Raw genomic sequence first — 17779 nt, 5'->3', positions numbered from 1 at the left:
TCCGTGGTGGTTAGTAGCAAGTACAGATTATCAGAAAAAGAGGATATTACACTATTTTGGCTTACTTTAAAAAGCCAGAAGAGGTAGCTGAATTATGCCTTTGCCACGTTCTTTTTTCTTACTTGTAAGGAAGTTCAATATCCTTGGAAGTAGATAGTTATGTGTGGGTTTTCAGCTATTGTGCAAATGTCTGCAAATCACATAATACCCAATGGCCACAGGTAAAAGTAAGGGAAGCAAGACTAAGAAGAGTTTTAATATCTGTGTTCACTGTCTGTTTAATTGCTCTCTGTGTTCTTTGCCTAATAGGACTTGCAGGCCCAGGACAGAGCTCACCGAATTGGTCAGCAGAATGAAGTTAGAGTCCTGCGGCTGTGCACTGTGAACAGTGTGGAAGAGAAGATACTTGCTGCGGCAAAGTATAAGCTGAATGTAGATCAAAAAGTTATTCAGGCAGGAATGTTTGATCAGAAATCTTCAAGCCATGAAAGGAGAGCATTCCTACAAGCTATACTGGAGCATGAAGAAGAAAATGAGGTAAGGTAGTTAGAAATAATTACACAGGAGGTGCTGACTCTTCTTTTATTAATCATTTACAAAGATGGTCATAACTCTTGAAATAAAAAAATTCATTATAATTTCTTAGCATCCATTTGGAGAAATAACTTTTTTTTTTTTTTTTATGGTAACAGTAATAGGTTGTAATGTGCTGAATATGATGTAATGGTTATGGTTAAATCTTAGCATAGAATTAGTTATTGCAACTTAAAACCCATTCTACCCTTTATAATTTTGGCAAATAATTGCCTTCACACAAAATATTTTTTCCAGAACAGATTATAAACCATTTCCTAAGTCAAATATATATGTTCAGCTAGGAAATTTCATTTTCAGACATGCTGAGCAGCTAGTACTACCTAGGTTCAGTGTTGAAAGACCCTACTTACTGTGCTTGCTTTGGAACCTATTTAAGGGTTAAGGTCTACTTTGATGCGCCCTGGGCTTGGGACAAGCCAGAAAGTAACTATTTCTTTCTGATGCTGTGTCCAGCCCAGACTTCTCATCACCACTTTCTCTTCAAGAAATAATTAGCTGTTTAAAAAGAGCTATCACATCTTTTCTTTTAGTAGCGGGAAGTGAGGTTATAGAGTCACTAAATGTTCCTCTCTTTTCATTGTGTTATTCAATGGAACTGAGAGTGGAGTGGTGAACCTATTCTTTCACCTTTCACTGCAGACTTAATTTGAACAAAACTCAGTATTTGGGCAAAAGTCATGTTTGGGAGAAATTAAATAAATGTGTCAGCTATACTGACGACACATGCAGAGAAATTTTTGATCAGCACTGACTTTTTCCTACCTTGAAAATACCCTTACTGCTTAAAGAGAGCTTTTGAGACTGATCTTGCCTCTGAGTAGGACTTTTGTGTCTGAAGAAGGTGCACACTGATAGCAGATTCTACAGCCTGTGTTTCACTGGCATCTTTCATTATATGAAGTTTCAAAGATCAAGGAGTTCACTTCTTCAGTCATTAATTCTTTTGTGTAAACTCTGTATTGTGCATTTAGAAAAGCATTAAGATGAAATTTTATATTGTTTTAGTATTTTTATAGAAATTGAAGAAGAATGACAAACATTTTTATCAGTAGTTGTCTTTTATTTGTGGTGTTAATGCAGAAATTTGATACATATACATGTGTACCATTTTGATTTAGTTAACCTCTAGATATAAAGCAGACCACATTTCCTATATGAGTAGATAGATTAACGTGAAGCCAGCAGACATTTTCAGTAATCCTGATTTTTTTAAATTTAGGAGTACATTTGTTTCTGAAGCATTTATCTGACAGTGTTTCAGAAGTCAGGGCTGTAGCTCAGGCCTTTGTGACATCCCTTACTTTGTAGATGACGTCAGAACAATTTGTTTCTTATATGTTGTTCAAATGTACTTTGTCTGCCATCCTGAAGCAAGCAGATTTAAGAAAGGTTTATTTGCCATAGCCCAGCATCATTCTTTAAAGCATTGATGTTGCAGTCTGACTCCTAGCTGAAGCTTTCAGGTAGTACTTCTTTATGAGCAGACTATGCAAAACTGCCCAAACATTCAGCCTCTTGAGGACTAAGAGGAATTGAATTTGTACCATCTGAACTGGTCAGCCATTGCTCCTTCATTGCAGCAGCACTGGGTATCAAGTGGGAGATTGATGGGAAAAAAAAGTAAATCTCTCAGTTAAAAGATAAATTATCAACAATATTTATACAACTGTGACTTGCAAATATGGACAGGCACATCTAACAAAGGTACTGTTTTCTGATCATCTTGTTAAATATTCCCCTGCTAAGCATACTTCAAACTTTTTACAGTTTTATGTAGAGTTCTATGTTCTGTTCATCCTTTTTCAGTAGGTTTTTTTCTTAAGTTCAGCATCAAGGCTGTCCTTATTTTTCTTTCTTCTTTTTTTTTTTTTTATGTTTTTTTCTTTTAGCAGTACTAGATAAAGCAGAGAAGTAATTTCTGTGTATTTAGAAAGATTCACTAGAATAAAAGCAATGTATGACAACTGCTTAGAAGTTACTTGTTCATAGGTAATTTTTTGTTGGAACTTCAGTTTATTTATAATTTTTTCTTCTGCCAAGCCTGTTTGGCCGCAGGATTATTCAGCCTAACTGCTGATAATGCGGACACTGTTGTTACAGCTTCTACTGTGAGGTCACTTATTTTTTTAGAAGTTACTCTGAGATAATAAGGAAGTATATGGACTTTTCAGGATGGTCACATTTATAAAATAATCTTTTTTTCTCTGTGTGTGTAACCACATGACTTCCTTTTTGTGAACAGTAAAGGAGCAGTGACTAGAAGTGAGAAGAAGTAGCTCTTTTAATCATTTTCCCAGTTGCCTGGTTCATGTTAAAATTTAAATTATATGTTCATTAAAGTACAAAAGTGTTCCTTAAGAATTGCATTAATGAGAACTGTTTTGGGTTTTTTTTTCTGAGGTGTAGAAATCCAGACACTGGAGGGAAGATGTGTGGATGTATAAATAACTTCTTACTTCTGAAAAGAAAAGCTACGTGATTTTAGCTTTTTGGATGCTACATACAGCATTCTATACTCCCATTAAACTGGGTTCAAAACATGAGTTTTTATGAAGATTTATAGGTCTGTAGCATAGTGTGACAGGTTCAGAAAGCCCTATGTAGAGTGACTTGTTGTCTGTGGTTTCAGAGTAATTCAGGGAGGAAGACTGAACATTTTGGGCTTTGTTTTAAAGTGGGTGTCATAATAGTTTCAGCTTTAACATTTTTAATTGAACACTACAGTTCTAAGTTGTTTTTCTGGTGTCTGTTTCTGTTTTTATGAAATAATTGATTTTGTTTGCAGCAAAATGTTTACATCTCAATTTGTAAGCAGAAAGCGGTCAAGAGAAAGTGATTCATCAGTGTTATTTTCTAGGATAAAAATATGATTCATTCTTTTCATTTAGTCAGGAATTTTTCAGCCCCCTTGATGGGTTTGATGGGAAAGACCTCAAAATCTAGAATGGTCTTTCTGAAGGAGTATTATAGAATAACAGAACGGAAATATATCCATTTTAACCAAAGCATTAACTGTGCTTCTGACCCAGGAAAACCACAACCCAAAATTTCCTGGTTTTGTATTTGGTCATTTCCTCATTCTCAAATTTTGAAGGAAGTAATAAGTCTCATTTGTCATTTTTGCCTTGTTATTTTGTTACTTCTGAATAGCTGAACACTTTAAAAGGTTTAGTTTCAGTTAAGTGCTTCACACATCAGGGAAAGAGAGTCAGTGGAGCTCTGAACCTGATGGAGGCTGTTAGTTCAAGGTTCATGTGAGTACTTCCTAATAATTTTATCCATCTTTCTAACTAGGAAGAAGATGAAGTTCCTGATGATGAGACACTGAATCAGATGATTGCTCGGCGTGAAGAGGAATTTGATCTTTTTATGGTAAGGATGGTGTAATCATAATAAAAATAATCTTCTCTTATTTTAATAAAGGCCTTAAACTTTTTGTCACTCAAGTTTGTCTAAACTTTACTGGAGGAGTAGGTTTTATTTATTTGCATTGTTAATTTGAGGAAAGAAGTGTAGTCTGCTTAAATACAGAGGTCTGACCCTGAGTTCTGTGAAAGTGGATTTGCTGCTAGAAAAGAGCTTCTGATTTCTCCTTCAGACCCAGAAGGAAAGAACTAATCCATGACTGAAATTAGCTGATGAAGTTATGACTGATTGCTTCAACTTATAGTATTAAATTTGAAGGCTATTTAATGTAAAACTGTAGAGGAGCCTAGAGTAAAGACAGTTTCCACAGAATTGCAGAATTGCTGAGCTGAAAGAGACCCATAGGGGTCAATTCCAAGTCCTGGCTCTGCACAGGACACTCCAAGAATCACTCCATGTGCCTGAGAGCATTGTCGAAACACTTTTTGAACTCTGTCAGTCTGGTGCTGTGACAGTTCCTCTGGGAAACCTGTTCCAGTGCTCAGTGACTCTCTAGGTAAAGAACCTTTTCCTGATATCCAACCTAAGCCTGCCCTGACACAACTCCAGGCCATTCCCTCAGGTGCTGTCACTGTCACCACAGAGGAAATCAGTGCCTGCCCGTGCTCTTCTCCTCACAAGGAGGCCGTAACAGCAATGAGGTCTCCTCTCAGTCTTCTCCAGACTGAACAAACCAGTTGATCTCAGCTGCTCCTCATAAGGGTTCCTCTCAAGGCCCTTCACCATCCTCATGGTCCTCCTTTGGACATTCCAATAGCTTTGTATCTCTCCTTTACTGTGGCACTCAGAGCTGTCCCCAGCACTGGAGGTGAGGCAGCCCCAGAGCAGAGCAGGACAATCCCCTCCCTTGCCTGGCTGATGCTGTGCCTGATGTCCCCAGGACACGGGTGGCCCTCCTGGCTGCCAGGGCACTGCTGGCTCATGTTCAGCTTGCTGTGGACCAGGGCCCCCAGGTCCCTCTCTGTGACACTGCTTTCCAGCATCTTATTTGTCTGTACATCTGGAGTTGCCCCATCCCAGGTGGCAGAATCTGGCTTTTGTCCTTTTGGGACTTCATATGGTTAGTAATTTCCCAGTCATCTCATTTATCAAGGTCTCTCTGCAGTCTCTCCCTGCTTTTGAGAGAGTCACCAGCTCCTCACAGTTTTTTGTTGTCTCTGAACTTGCTTAGTATCCCTTCAAGTCCGGCATCCAAGTAATTCATGAAGCTATGTGGGCTGAATTAGTTTTTCATGTTAATTTACGTGGAAGTTTTTAAGGGAAAGTAAGGAGTTGGTAGTAAAAATTTTAAGAGACAAAACTACATACTTTGAAAGCCAGGGGTTTGAAAACAGACAGAAAGATTGTACTTAAATATTAATGGCTAAGAAATAATTTAATTTTTTAATATAAAAATTGGTTTTAATTTTTGTAAACTGTTTCTTCATAAAAGAAAACTCTGAAAAGCAAGTTTGGCAGTCTGAGCTATTTGTCTTTCAACATTTCAAGTCTTGCATAGTCAGATAAAGAGTGAAAGGTAATCTTGTATTCTCATTACTGTTGTGATAACTGTGCCACCTCATTTCCTTTTGAAGTTGTGCATATGTAGTCAGAATTCAGGAGACTGCAGTCCCCAACAAAAAATATATTTGGGGTTGTTTATTTAATTAGCCCTAGGTATGTAAAAGTGTGTATTTTACTAATTAGAAGTGAGCAGTTCCAAAAAAATCTGCATGAGAGATCTCTTTCATGAGCATCTCTTCTATAGTCATTTTGCTGGTTAGAAGAGTTGTTTGGCACAGGACCTGAAATTTAGCTGGAGAGCTAAATACACTGATCAGAAAGAAGGTGGACTTTGTTCCTGTGACTTTTAGAGGCTTCAGATCGTAAAAAAAAAAAAATAAGAAAATACTCCGAGAAAAATCAATGTGTTTTTTGTGGTCTGTACAGCTCTTATCATTTCATATAAATGCTTCAGTAAGTTACTTTTCTGGAAAATAAATGGTTCCTTTAAGTGTTAAAATAGCTTAAATAAAGTAAAAAAAATACTAAAAAATCATGATTTTTGTTGTAAAATACCTTTCAAGTGGAAGGCCAAATGGGTACCAGAACTCCAGTTGTGCTTATACAGTTAAAATCAACTTGAAGCAGAAATTGACTTGAAGCAGTCTAGAACTGGGTGAATAAATTACTGGTTTTACACTGAGTGGCTTGAATGGTTTTTTTCAAGGACTCTCTTAGTTATAATTTAGAAGGTTTTACATTGAGTGGCTTGAATGTTTTTTTCAAGGACTCTTTTAGTTACAATTTGGAAAGTTGAAGTTAACCATTCACAATTCACAGGACAGTAGTGCTCTGTGGTTTTTCTAAACTGGAAATTTTAAGTCTTGAGTGTGCCCACATTCAAGTTCTTTGCTTAGGTTTAAGTATTGGTAGCATATTATTTTTAGCATTTAGGCCTTATTGAGGACAGTGAACATATAATTACTTTATTAGTTATATAAAAATAATGTAGATATCTCTTTGAAACACAAGCTTTGGAAAGATACGGGAAGATAGAACCAGAGGTTTTCCAAATGTAATTATGGTTTCAGTAGTATCCTCAGAAAAAAAATGTCAGTTTGCATCTCTGATATCTCAGATCAATTGAGATTGTCTTTAATTTTCGTTCCCAAGTGCTTTTATATTAGAAAACAGCTATTATAATACACTATCTTAGTGTTCAGTCTTTATGTTAGACAAAGAAACATGGTCACTGGGGAAAAAATATGAAGTTTCACTATTGGCTTAATGTTCTTAGCGTCATTAAAATATGATATCTCTTGACTGCACTCAAATTCTCCGCTAAATAATAGAAATAGAGAAATCTATTTCGTTTATCCTGTTTGAGCCAGCTCTTGGTGCAGCTTTCTGGCTGTTGTGTTAGCAATAAACCAAGCCACATGTTTGGCTTGAATGAGACACTTTTCAGAATCAATTCAAATTGAATAAGATGTTCTTTAAAAGGTAAAATACGGAAGTCTGCTATAAAAAACTACAGGCTGCGCAGGCCGTTCACTGTTGTCTGAAGTAATGGGGAATAGGAAAATGCCTATGTTTTTATAATTGCTTCTTCAACATAGTTGGACCTGCAGACTGAAGACACGCATCCTGCTTTCTGCTTTTCACTGAATTTAGAAATCCAATAGTGCACAAGGCAAGTTGATGAAGGCAAGTTGTAAGATGCACTTCCTGAGGTAGTGTTTTAGAAATGCTCATGTTTGCAAAGTGCCAAGATGAAAGATTCAACATATTCAATGGTGCCATCACTGAGACTCAGTTTCTAAATTTGGCCGGGTTTTAGCTGTCCCTCTGGAGAAATAGTATCTCTGAATTCATGCATGTCAAGCCTTTATCTAACGTTATAAAAGGATGATATATCTAGTTGGCATCATGTGTTAAGTGCAGCATTGTGTACACAAGGGAGACATATGCACATAATTGAGAATGGTTTTTTGTGAAGGTTTAGTGACCAAGGCAGTAGCCACATATGATGCTGCAGCCAATTCTGATACCTATTACATTCTATTTACATAATTTTTTTTTCAAATACAAAAATGAAGTGTTGGTGGCCATATGTTTCTTTTCTTGCTTAGCAGCTGTTTATTGAATGTTAAGTACAGTATGACTCTAAAAGTGGCCTATTTGAAATGCATATTCATATTACCTGAGTGGGGCACTTAAGACAATGCAGATGCAATTCACAGAACCATAGGAAGCCTGGTCAGTATGTACTCGGCAGAGGTGGATGCTTCCCCAGGAGGATTATAAAACACCTTACTGATGAATGTACCGTAGATTTGGGAATGTATCCTTAGTCCCCCATGTCTGAGCTATCATTCACCACACTTGAAATGAATGATTATTTAAATTTTAGCTGAAAGTTTCAACATTACCTTCCAATGTTCTTAACACTTCACCTAAGATTATCTGATGTTTTTGTGTTTTGATCTTTGTCTAGTACAGCATTAAGATCAGAAAAAAAAATCTGGGGTTCAAGCATGTTGGCTTTCTGGCTCTGTGTAAACAAGTTTTTCTGTGAATTTATTAAGTCTCCTTTGATTCTTTGTTTCTTACACCAACTTTTTAAATTTTCTTCTGATATTCAGGGTAACAAAACTAGTGTATTTTTAGTTACTCCTTTTAGTTACATAGTAATAAAACCTATGGATTCAGCAGTGTTCTTGTGATCTGCTTTGTTTCATTTGGCTGTGTGTTGTCTTAGTTCCTTCAGTGAAAACTAGTTATGAAGCAGTGAATATGACTGGAAATGAGCAATTGGGTGTGCCTTCTTTTTACAGTAGCATTCTAGAAGTATTTAGGAATATTATGAAAGGGAGATACCTGGGAGAGACTTTGTTTAAAGTTTCAAGAGTTATTAGAGAGGTAGGCATTGACTTGGTTCACTTAATAATTAATAATAATAATTTAATAACTTCAAAACTTTTTTATGCTTCGCCGATTGCTATTCCAGCGCATGGACATGGATCGTCGCAGGGAGGATGCCAGAAACCCTAAGCGTAAACCTCGCTTGATGGAGGAGGATGAATTACCATCCTGGATTATTAAGGATGATGCTGAAGTTGAAAGGCTTACATGTGAAGAGGAGGAAGAGAAAATATTTGGAAGAGGATCCCGTCAGCGCAGGGATGTGGACTACAGTGATGCTCTCACAGAGAAGCAGTGGCTGCGGGTAGGTTGTTGGTTGGTTGTTTTTTGCACTTGAAAAACCACTCATTTGTGATGGGTTTTTCTTTTCATTTTGGAGACTGTACTAGGGAGAGCACAGTTTTAGGTCTAAAATATCCTCATTATCCAGCATCTGCTGCTATGTTGAAGATACAAGTACTTTTCAAACTGCACTGCAGAAACTTAAATCAGTGTTACTAAGTGCTGAGTCAGGATGTGATAGTATTCTATTGGAACTGTTCTTACTACCATGGGTCTTACATCTTCAGGTACTTTTCTAAGTGTCATCTTTCAGATACATGAAGAATTCTTCAATATTCATGAAAACTATTTGTCAGTGTATATTAAAACTTTCTGTGCCGCACAAGCTTGTTATATTTTTAAATACTTGTATTTAATCCTTTTAAGAATTCAGTAATTTTCACTTAAATTTCCTTTCTCTCAGGCTATTTAATTTCCAAGTCTTGAGCATTTATTGGCTCAACTGAGATCAAAGTATTTGATAAATGATTTAAGAATTAAGAAAGCAAAGATTCTATGCTTAACTAATACCAAATCTGGGATTTTGAAACTTACATTCAATGAATAAAAATGCCTGTGTCTTTTCAGTGTGGTAGCAAGAGCATGGTAAAGAGGTGAGGAATGATTGTTGGAAAGGCTTTTCAGAAACTTGATAACAGTATGATTTCCAAAACTTAGAAATTAAGTGTTATAAGTGCCAAAATAATTTACATGGTTTGACAGAGTAAGTTTTCTTGCTTGTAGAATGATTACAGACAATAGCAACAAGACTATACAGTGTAAGTTTTGCATATAGTACACTAAAAACATAATTTGCATATAATACCTAAAAATAGGTAAAAATTACCTACTTAGTTTGAAATTGGATTAGTTTGGGAGACTGCATTGTGCAATACTGAGTTAATCCAGACCTGTTGCTTAGGGAAGAAAAGGCCTGAATTATTCACCGGTAGATTTAAGAAAGTCTGTGAAACTACACAGGTTTGATACGTGACATGTTCAAGCAGTCGGTGGTGAAGAAAGATCTAGAAACATAAAATTGTGCTTGCATCTTTGAAGATTTACTTTGTCCTACAGTGGAAGTGCTTGCAGTATAGTGTACGTTTACTCAGGGTCATTTTAAGCTTCCTTTTTTACTAATGGAACACTCTGTCTGTGGCAACATAGAAGTTAGATTTGGCTTTTGTGTCTAGAGTCGGCTGAAGTATTTGCTTTGAGTGCTTTATTGTCAAAAATGGCAGGCCTAAAATAAATCATCTGATCCCTGTCATACAGTAGGCAGAATCATCCAGTCCTGTGTCATTTATAATAGAAGTTTAGGATCTGGCCTCTTCTAGGTATTTCTGAGCAGTGAACTTAGAAGTCCACATTGGATCGATTTTAACTGTTTGGCTTTTTGTTATAATTTATTTGAATTTCCCTGTTGGATTTTAAGCTAATTACATTGCCCTAATAATTCTGCTTATGCAGAGAAGCCTGATACTACTCTTTTTTTTAACGTTTCTTTGTGTCATGGAAGAGTTTTCTCTCAGCTGAGTAAATTTGAACGGTTAACAACTATGCTTATGTAGTCTTTTCCCATAGTTCCTGTTTTCTAGATCTCTTGATTGTTTTCACTGACTTCCCACAGTTGTTCTACATGTGACTGACATCTTTCTACAAGTTTGATCAAAAGCTAGATACCAGAATTCCAGATGCAGCGCCATTTGAATAAGGAGTAGTTCTTTTGTGTAACTTCTGTGGTACTTATACCTCACAGTCCAACAATTTATTTTCTAATACGGAAGACATTGTCTCATGTAAAATTTTTGATCCAGAGTTAAGACTTTAATCCTTTTCTGTGGCTCTGCTTCCTGGCCAGCTTTTCAAAAATGTGTTTCATTTAGTTGATCTTTCCTTCCTAAGAGGATTTAGCATATGCCCTTGCTGAATAATTTTGAGGTTTTTTTTCACCAAAATTACTCCAAATTTTAAGCCTGTCCTTGGGTGAACTTCTGGTCAGCTTGGTGTTCTCTTGAGATTTAGTAGGCATACCTTCTATTTTGTCTTTCTAAAGACACTAAAAACACTCAAGTACTGGACCATTAGATAAAAAGGCTATAAAGGGCCACTCTGAAAACAACTTTCTAGCAGGTTCCCATACGCTTGACAGTAATTGTTTTGATTGTTTGCTTCTGAGATTGTTTTTTGAAGCCAAGTTAGAAACCTGGCTAGGCAAGATAGTACATACTACCCCTTTTTCACCATGGCTTGTTACTCTGTTGAGAGAAATTACTCTCCCTTCTCTGTATTGAGTAATTAAGCAGGTTGTCAAATTAGCTAAGTTGCCTTAGGACAGACTGCTTCACAGTGCATTGCAATTTCTACTATAGCTCTACTGTGTACATAGTTTAAGATTTTAGGTGCCCTTGAGGGTGTGATGAAACAAATGGGAGACATAAGAATTACTAATACTTTTTAGTCTCTCCAGTGTAATTGCATTTATAATGTAATGTTGTTTATGCACATTCAGAATAAAACTGTATTGGATAGATAATGAAATGTAAGTAAAGTTTTCTGAGTTTTTTTAAGTTATCTTATTTTTCATGTGTGTGAAACAGAGTTCTTTGTCATGCTCATTCTTGCTCTCAGTAGCATCACTTTTATGTCTTTGAGAATATGTTTGATTTTTCTGTAATGACATCTCTAGAAGATGTCATAATACAGTAGTGTTATGTACACAACATATAGTGTACAACATATTCAAGGGAATAATACTTAACTATATAAACATAAAGGTGGTAGATAGTTTATAAGCATAAACTTCTGTCTTCTTTATAAGCCATCTTGCTGCTTCCTTACTGTAATCTATAATGGTGTCATGCATAACACATGAAAGCTATGAATTAATTGTTTCATGTTAACTTGGATGCAGTGAACTGCTTCAGAGAGTTGAACTGAAAAGACAAGTTATGAATTAAGAGCAATTCTTTAATTCATAAAACACTCTTTTAGCTATGTTCTGTGCCACGCCATTTTCCAAAGGTAACCATGGGTCTGTTTTCATTGCAGTATTACAAAAGAGGGAGATTTATTTACCAGCAGTGAGGGACATCCCTCACGTCTTTTCTCTTGCTGTGGCTGCTGTTGCAGCTTTATAGCTCTCTTCCCATGGGGTTTTCTGAATGAAATTTTGCATTTCTGATCAGTAAGTTAGTTTCATAATACTGATCTGTAGTCCTGAGCTGTCTCCTCTATGTCTTAGGGAGTTGGCTAGATCTCTTCTTTTCCAAGAAGTTTTGCCTCCTTAAGCAGCCACAGGTCTGATTGTAGAATAAGTGCTGGCTCCTTTTAAGTTAGATACTGTCTGCTGAATACAACTCTGGAGAGTGTAGTTCTGGTCCTGGTAGATCCTGGCAGGATCTCAAGGACAGTATACCTCAAGATCTGTGTGCATGCCTGTACACTGACCAAGTGTGTCAAGCTCCCTTCTTGCCAGGAGGTCAAGTACCTGAATTTCAAAGCAAGGGACAAAATAATTACGGAAGCCAAACTTGTGATCATAGGCAGTATTCAGTGAGATGTTGCTGCTGCCTAGAACAGCCTGTAATTCACTGACAGTCTCCCAGGAAAACTCTTAAGACAGAAACAGGCTTCATCACTAGCTGTCGCTGCAGCCCACTGTTCTCTAACTGTTGGCATGACAACCATACTTCCTTTAAAAAAAAAAAAAATCTGGAAGGAGGAGTTTGCTTCCTGGTCCTACAAAGCATTTATATTCTGGAAGTATTTCATGCTCTAGCAGATTCTGTCTCTGCACCACTTTTAAAAGAACTGCAAAATAATTTGCTGGTTCCCATGGCATATAATTTTTGAGAAGGGTCATCTGCTAAGAACTCGATTGCGTGAGACAGGTTTCAAGAAACAGAGGATTTGTTTGTGTAGGTAAAAGACCCTTGAGACAGTTGCATCTGGTTTTAGCTTCTCATGCAGTTTAAATGCTGGCTAGGTGACATACACAAAGTCTTGTTCTCTTGTTAATTTGAAATAGCCTTATATGTTGGCCAGGGAAACATATCTGCGTACAGAATTAGCAGCTTCTCATTTATCTCATGCAGACATGTCAAAGTCGTGCTTTTTCTGCTGTTCTACAAATTGTAAGTGAAATTCATGCATTTGGTTTGTAATTCATCAGTCTTTCTTAAGGAAAAACAGTGCTGGCTTTCACCCGTACAGAATATCTGGTGAATACTGTTTAATATAGCCATGGCATAAATGTTATTTGTTTATGTTTACTACAGTTATGTGGTATAATAAATCAAACTACCTAGCAGGAAAATTTTTTGGCATGTTTTTAACTGTTTCGTCATCAACTGGAACTTTAACTTCATGATTTTATACACTCTCTGGTAGTCTGTTAACAGGCTTGACAACAGAGATAATAAATTTAGTACCACTTGGTATAAATTACTTAAAGTCTTCAAGTAGATTTGTGTTTTCTGAGAGAGCTTTACTTCTATATATATAACTTTAGAATCAATACTAGGAAGGTATTTTAAGGCATATTTTTGTAAACTGGGATGGTGGAATTTGATTTTACAGTAGTGTTTTGATGATGGGTAGGGTCAGAGGCCGACACCAACTTAAGGAATAGTGTAATTTACTACAATGCAAAACTGAAAAGAATCACAAAAGGATAAGCTAAGCAATGCACAATACAAAAAAATGCCTGTAGTGATTAAGAAAAATACTTTACTATTGATGTCAACCCAGGTAAGGTGTCACAATGAAGGACTGGAGAACCATGCCTGGCAGCTGAGAAATCCTGCAGTGCATCCACCTTTGCAGGCAGCAAGGCTTCTGACTTTGCTGTGAGAGAAGCCCAGCTTCTATAATAAGCAAACTCCCCTTACTTGTAAAGTGGGAACATATGGTTTTATCCTCCTATTGGGTTTGTCCCAAAGCCTGGCCAGGGCTCAAGGAGGAACCAAGGGAGTTGTCTTTGATCATCCACCCTCAAACAAGGCCATATGTGGCCTTGTCCAGTTTCTAAATACAGAAAGGTAAATAGGTGTTTCACCAGTGACCAGGTACCTATATCATATTGCTTATAATACTTAACTAATTAGTGGATTCATTTAACATTTGGTTGGAGAGTTCATCTAGAGGTCAGCTTTGGCACAGGGCCTGTTGTTCAGGCCTTACTACACTAAGTAGTGAAATACCTGTGTGTAAAATTAGCATTACAGTCTGTAGTTGTTTTAGTCTGTATTAGAGACTGAAATCCTTAGAAGGAGGAAAAAGTTTTTACCCAGTGGATAGTTTGCATAGTTCATGTACACAGTACCTCCACACCCCTGGTTTTCTCTCTTTATTTCTACTCTATAACATTTTTGGTTACAGTGCAAAGTTTCCTGAGTTGCGGCTAAACCTGTTTCACAATCAAGTCAGTCAGTATTTGTGGAGGACATTTGAAGAAAATTGTGTTCTGATCTAAACCCTCCTCTGTAGTATTGAATTGCAGATGCAATTGAATTTGTTAAGCTGTACAGGAAAAAGTCACATTTAAAGGACTGTTACTGGAAGATTAAAACGTCCACCATACTAGGCTGTTGTCAGTTTTGTCACCAGTGATCATCAGAATGTCAGGTATTATTTTCTAATGTTCAGTGTAAGGCTTATAAGTTTTATGCATGTGGAAGCTTCTTTTTGAAAGGTTAGAAAGCTGGACATGACTTCATTGAACCAAGCCATTTTTATATTCAGTGTACTTATTATCTATCTTTCATGTCGTTTTCATGAAATTCAGAATCTATTTAAGAAAAGGAAAAAAGGGTACTTTCACATTGCAGTGAAATTAAAACTAGTGAAGCAGAAAGGACATTTTCTTGATTTTTCATGGATGAGAGGGAATTTAAATGCATCTACGTGATAGCTTTGGTTTCCTATTTTGGCAGGATGACTTTGTTAGTTTATGAGGTAGAGGGTTTGATTCACACAGGGTGACTTTCTTAGAAGTTCTCTTGTCTTTTCTGAGAGGGTTGAGAGAGTGGAGGGTTGAAAGTATTAATTTTGAAAACTAAAAAAGTACTTCAAAATGATTCTTCAATATTTCAGACATACTCTCCATAAAGCAATTTTTAGTATTTTATAAATTTATTTTTTTGAGTAAGACTTCAAGTCAGGAAATCTGGACAGCTGTTAATGAGGACTGTTTATGCATAAATTAATGATTATCAGTAAAACAGTGCCATATTTTCATAGTATTCTTTTCTTTCATCCTGTGATTTTTGAGTATACAACATTACATGTGAAATACCATAACATATACTAACATGCCTTCAAGTGGAATTGTACGTCTGTTCTCCTTTAGAAAACATTAAATAGTAATGCCAAGTAAGTATCTACTTTTAAAAAATGTGGGGAGTACTGTCAGTATTAGAATAAAATAAACTTCATTTTCTTTGAAATAGCTGTATCCTCTGGCATACCAAGTTTATATAGCCTGGAAGCTGTCAGTTAAAAATCTGGTTTCAGGTTTTGTTGTATCATTACTGTTTCAAGTGCAAAGTTTTTCATGAGAGGAATTAGTCCCTGTGGTTAAGATGCCAGAAATACTCTCTATGTGGAGAGTCAAAATTCAGATCAGCTTCCTGGAGGAGACTGAGGGGAGAATTCACTGCAATCTACAAGAGGAGGGGTAAGCTTTCTGGTGCCAATGACAGGACCCAAGGGAATGGCCTGAATTTGTGATAGGAGAGGTTTAGGTTAGATATTAGGAAAGGGTTCTCTAACAGGAGGGTGATGGGCAGTGGAAGAGGCTCCCCAGGAAAGTGGTCACCAAGCCTGACAGAGTTCGAACAGCATTTGCACAATGATCTCAGGCACATGGTGTGATTCTTCTGGCGCTACTGTCCAGGACCAGGAGTTGAACTCTTCCAACTCAGAATATTCTGTGATGCTAAAACTGAAACAAAACCAAATACTAACTAATACACTAAACCCACAAGAACAGAAGTCTGCATTAAAAGTCAAAACCACTATTGTTGCTGGGGTCATATGACAAGGGAACAAAAAGCCACAAACATTTTAATGTTTGGGTCCATTGCATTGTTATATTCTCTGATATGACTTTACAGTAACAATGATAGGTGATATGCAGTAGCTAACCTTCTGTGACCTATCAGTTTTTTAATAAAGGCATTACATTTTCATGTATTGATTTGCATTTGCAAAATGAGTAAGTTACCCATACTTTTCCAAGTGTGTATTGTGGACAAAGTATTTATTCAGTCTGTGAAAAGGGAGCCATTTAATATTTTGCCTTTTCATCAGAGACAAATTGAGAAACCTTTATCGTAAAAGGCCGTCTTCTGAAGGCAGACCTGGGCCGGTAATGGACAGCTTTATGCTGGCGTTTTTTATGCAGTATTCATACAGGCAAAAGTAATTCTTCTGATGGGTTGGTGTATGTATGCAGAGCTCTGCCTCTATAGAAATTACTTGTGTAGCAGCTTAAATGATAGCAATTTGTCTTTTCTTGTACGTAAATAAATATGGAAGTATAAATCAGTAGATATGGAAGAACATGGATGCTTCTGACTGAGTTTCTCAAAAACTATTCACCCAGTGCTTAGGCATGTTGTGGCTGGCAGTTAGCTTCCTGAGTCATTGTGAAGTACCCTGCTTGATGAGTACAGTTGTGTACTTCCTTATTCTAGCAGTAAAATTTTAACCTTCAATTCTACAAAAACTTTGCTGTAACCACAACCATGTAATTTTGTCCCATACTCCGTAACTGGCATGTGAAGCAAGTTACAAATCATGGTGCCATGAATATTCATTATGTATTCTTTTCAGCTGCATCTGACATTTTTATCTGGGTTTCAAATGCAGAACCAAGGACTTCATTGTTGCTTACAGCCTTACTTTAGTTTTTTGTATATGCACATATATTATACTATACTAATACTATGCTACACTATATTATACTGCACTATACCATACTGTACTATACTATACATTATTTTGTTGAGAAACTTCATGTGGTCTTAAGTTACTGGCTTTTCAAGAATCTTTGTACTATTTGTAGATAATAGTTGGTGCTTGTCAGACTGCGATTTGCGTTGCAACTTATTCCAGAAGAAGAGAAAAGCCTTCTAGACAGATACTGGTTGTGTTAGATTTTTACTTCTAGGCTGTAATATGCATATTAAAGGGTCAGGCTCTGCTACTCAGACTCTACTGTGAGTCTTGGCATAGTCAGGTAACTGCACCTTCAGAAGCATCCTGTAGACAAGGAGCTCACTGCATCAGTGCTCAAAGTTAGCATCACAACATACTGTTTTGGTATAAAATATGTAAAAGATACATATAGTTTAGCTTGTCTCAGCAAATTTTCCAAATTCTTGTAAATTATTAAAAAACTATATTGGAATTGTCATAAAAGACTACCTCCTACTATATATTTAAATACATTGTATTTAAAGACTGTATTTAAATACAGTCTATTTCTTTAAGTAATTTTTTTTCTTCTTTTGGCACAGGAAATGAGTATTCTAACCTCTTGCCATATATTTCTGTCATATCATGCTCTCTTCCCATTCTTAATTGCCTCCGAATACTTATATTAATAATGATAGGTGTTTATACCAAATTTCCCATGCTATTGCAAAAATCCTTAAGTTGTTTTCTGTGAAATAAATAGATACAATGTACACATCTATCTATGAACATCCACTGAAAAATAATTAAACTTTCTGAAAGCTGTTACTTTTTTCCCTCACATATTTATTTTTTGCAAGATATTTTATCTATTTTGTTTTGAGTTTATTTTCTCAATTTTGCTCCCATTTATGTTCCACATTTTAAACTTGGAATAAAATATTACTGCTTGAGAATATGTGAATATACTTAAATATAAGAGAGAAGAACATATGGAAGAAAATACTTGAAGGTACAACTGTTGGCAGTAGCTGAGTTTACTTTAGCATATAAAAAAATGCCAGTTTAAGCTTTTTACTGTAGAATTCTCTTGTTACATTATTAA

The 17779-nt window shown here is 36.3% G+C and overlaps 1 protein-coding gene across 7 annotated transcripts in view; it reads left to right on the top strand.

Annotated features, from left to right (window-relative positions):
- Nucleotides 1-17779, top strand: part of SMARCA2 (SWI/SNF related BAF chromatin remodeling complex subunit ATPase 2) — a 118712-nt gene that overhangs the window by 71066 nt on the left and 29867 nt on the right. For all 7 annotated transcript variants that reach the window (XM_086869057.1, XM_086869063.1, XM_086869062.1 and 4 more), the window contains 3 exons: nucleotides 310-537; nucleotides 3892-3969; nucleotides 8516-8734. In XM_086869057.1, coding sequence (XP_086725183.1) covers nucleotides 310-537; nucleotides 3892-3969; nucleotides 8516-8734 — 525 coding nt within the window. The remainder of the gene's footprint in view (nucleotides 1-309; nucleotides 538-3891; nucleotides 3970-8515; nucleotides 8735-17779) is intronic.

The sequence above is a fragment of the Cyanistes caeruleus genome, chromosome Z (assembly GCF_971803275.1).
Source record: "Cyanistes caeruleus chromosome Z, bCyaCae1.hap1.1, whole genome shotgun sequence".
NCBI lineage: Eukaryota > Metazoa > Chordata > Aves > Passeriformes > Paridae > Cyanistes > Cyanistes caeruleus.
Note: the sequence above shows the minus strand (reverse complement) of the source record. Positions and strands in the feature narration are given on the sequence as shown.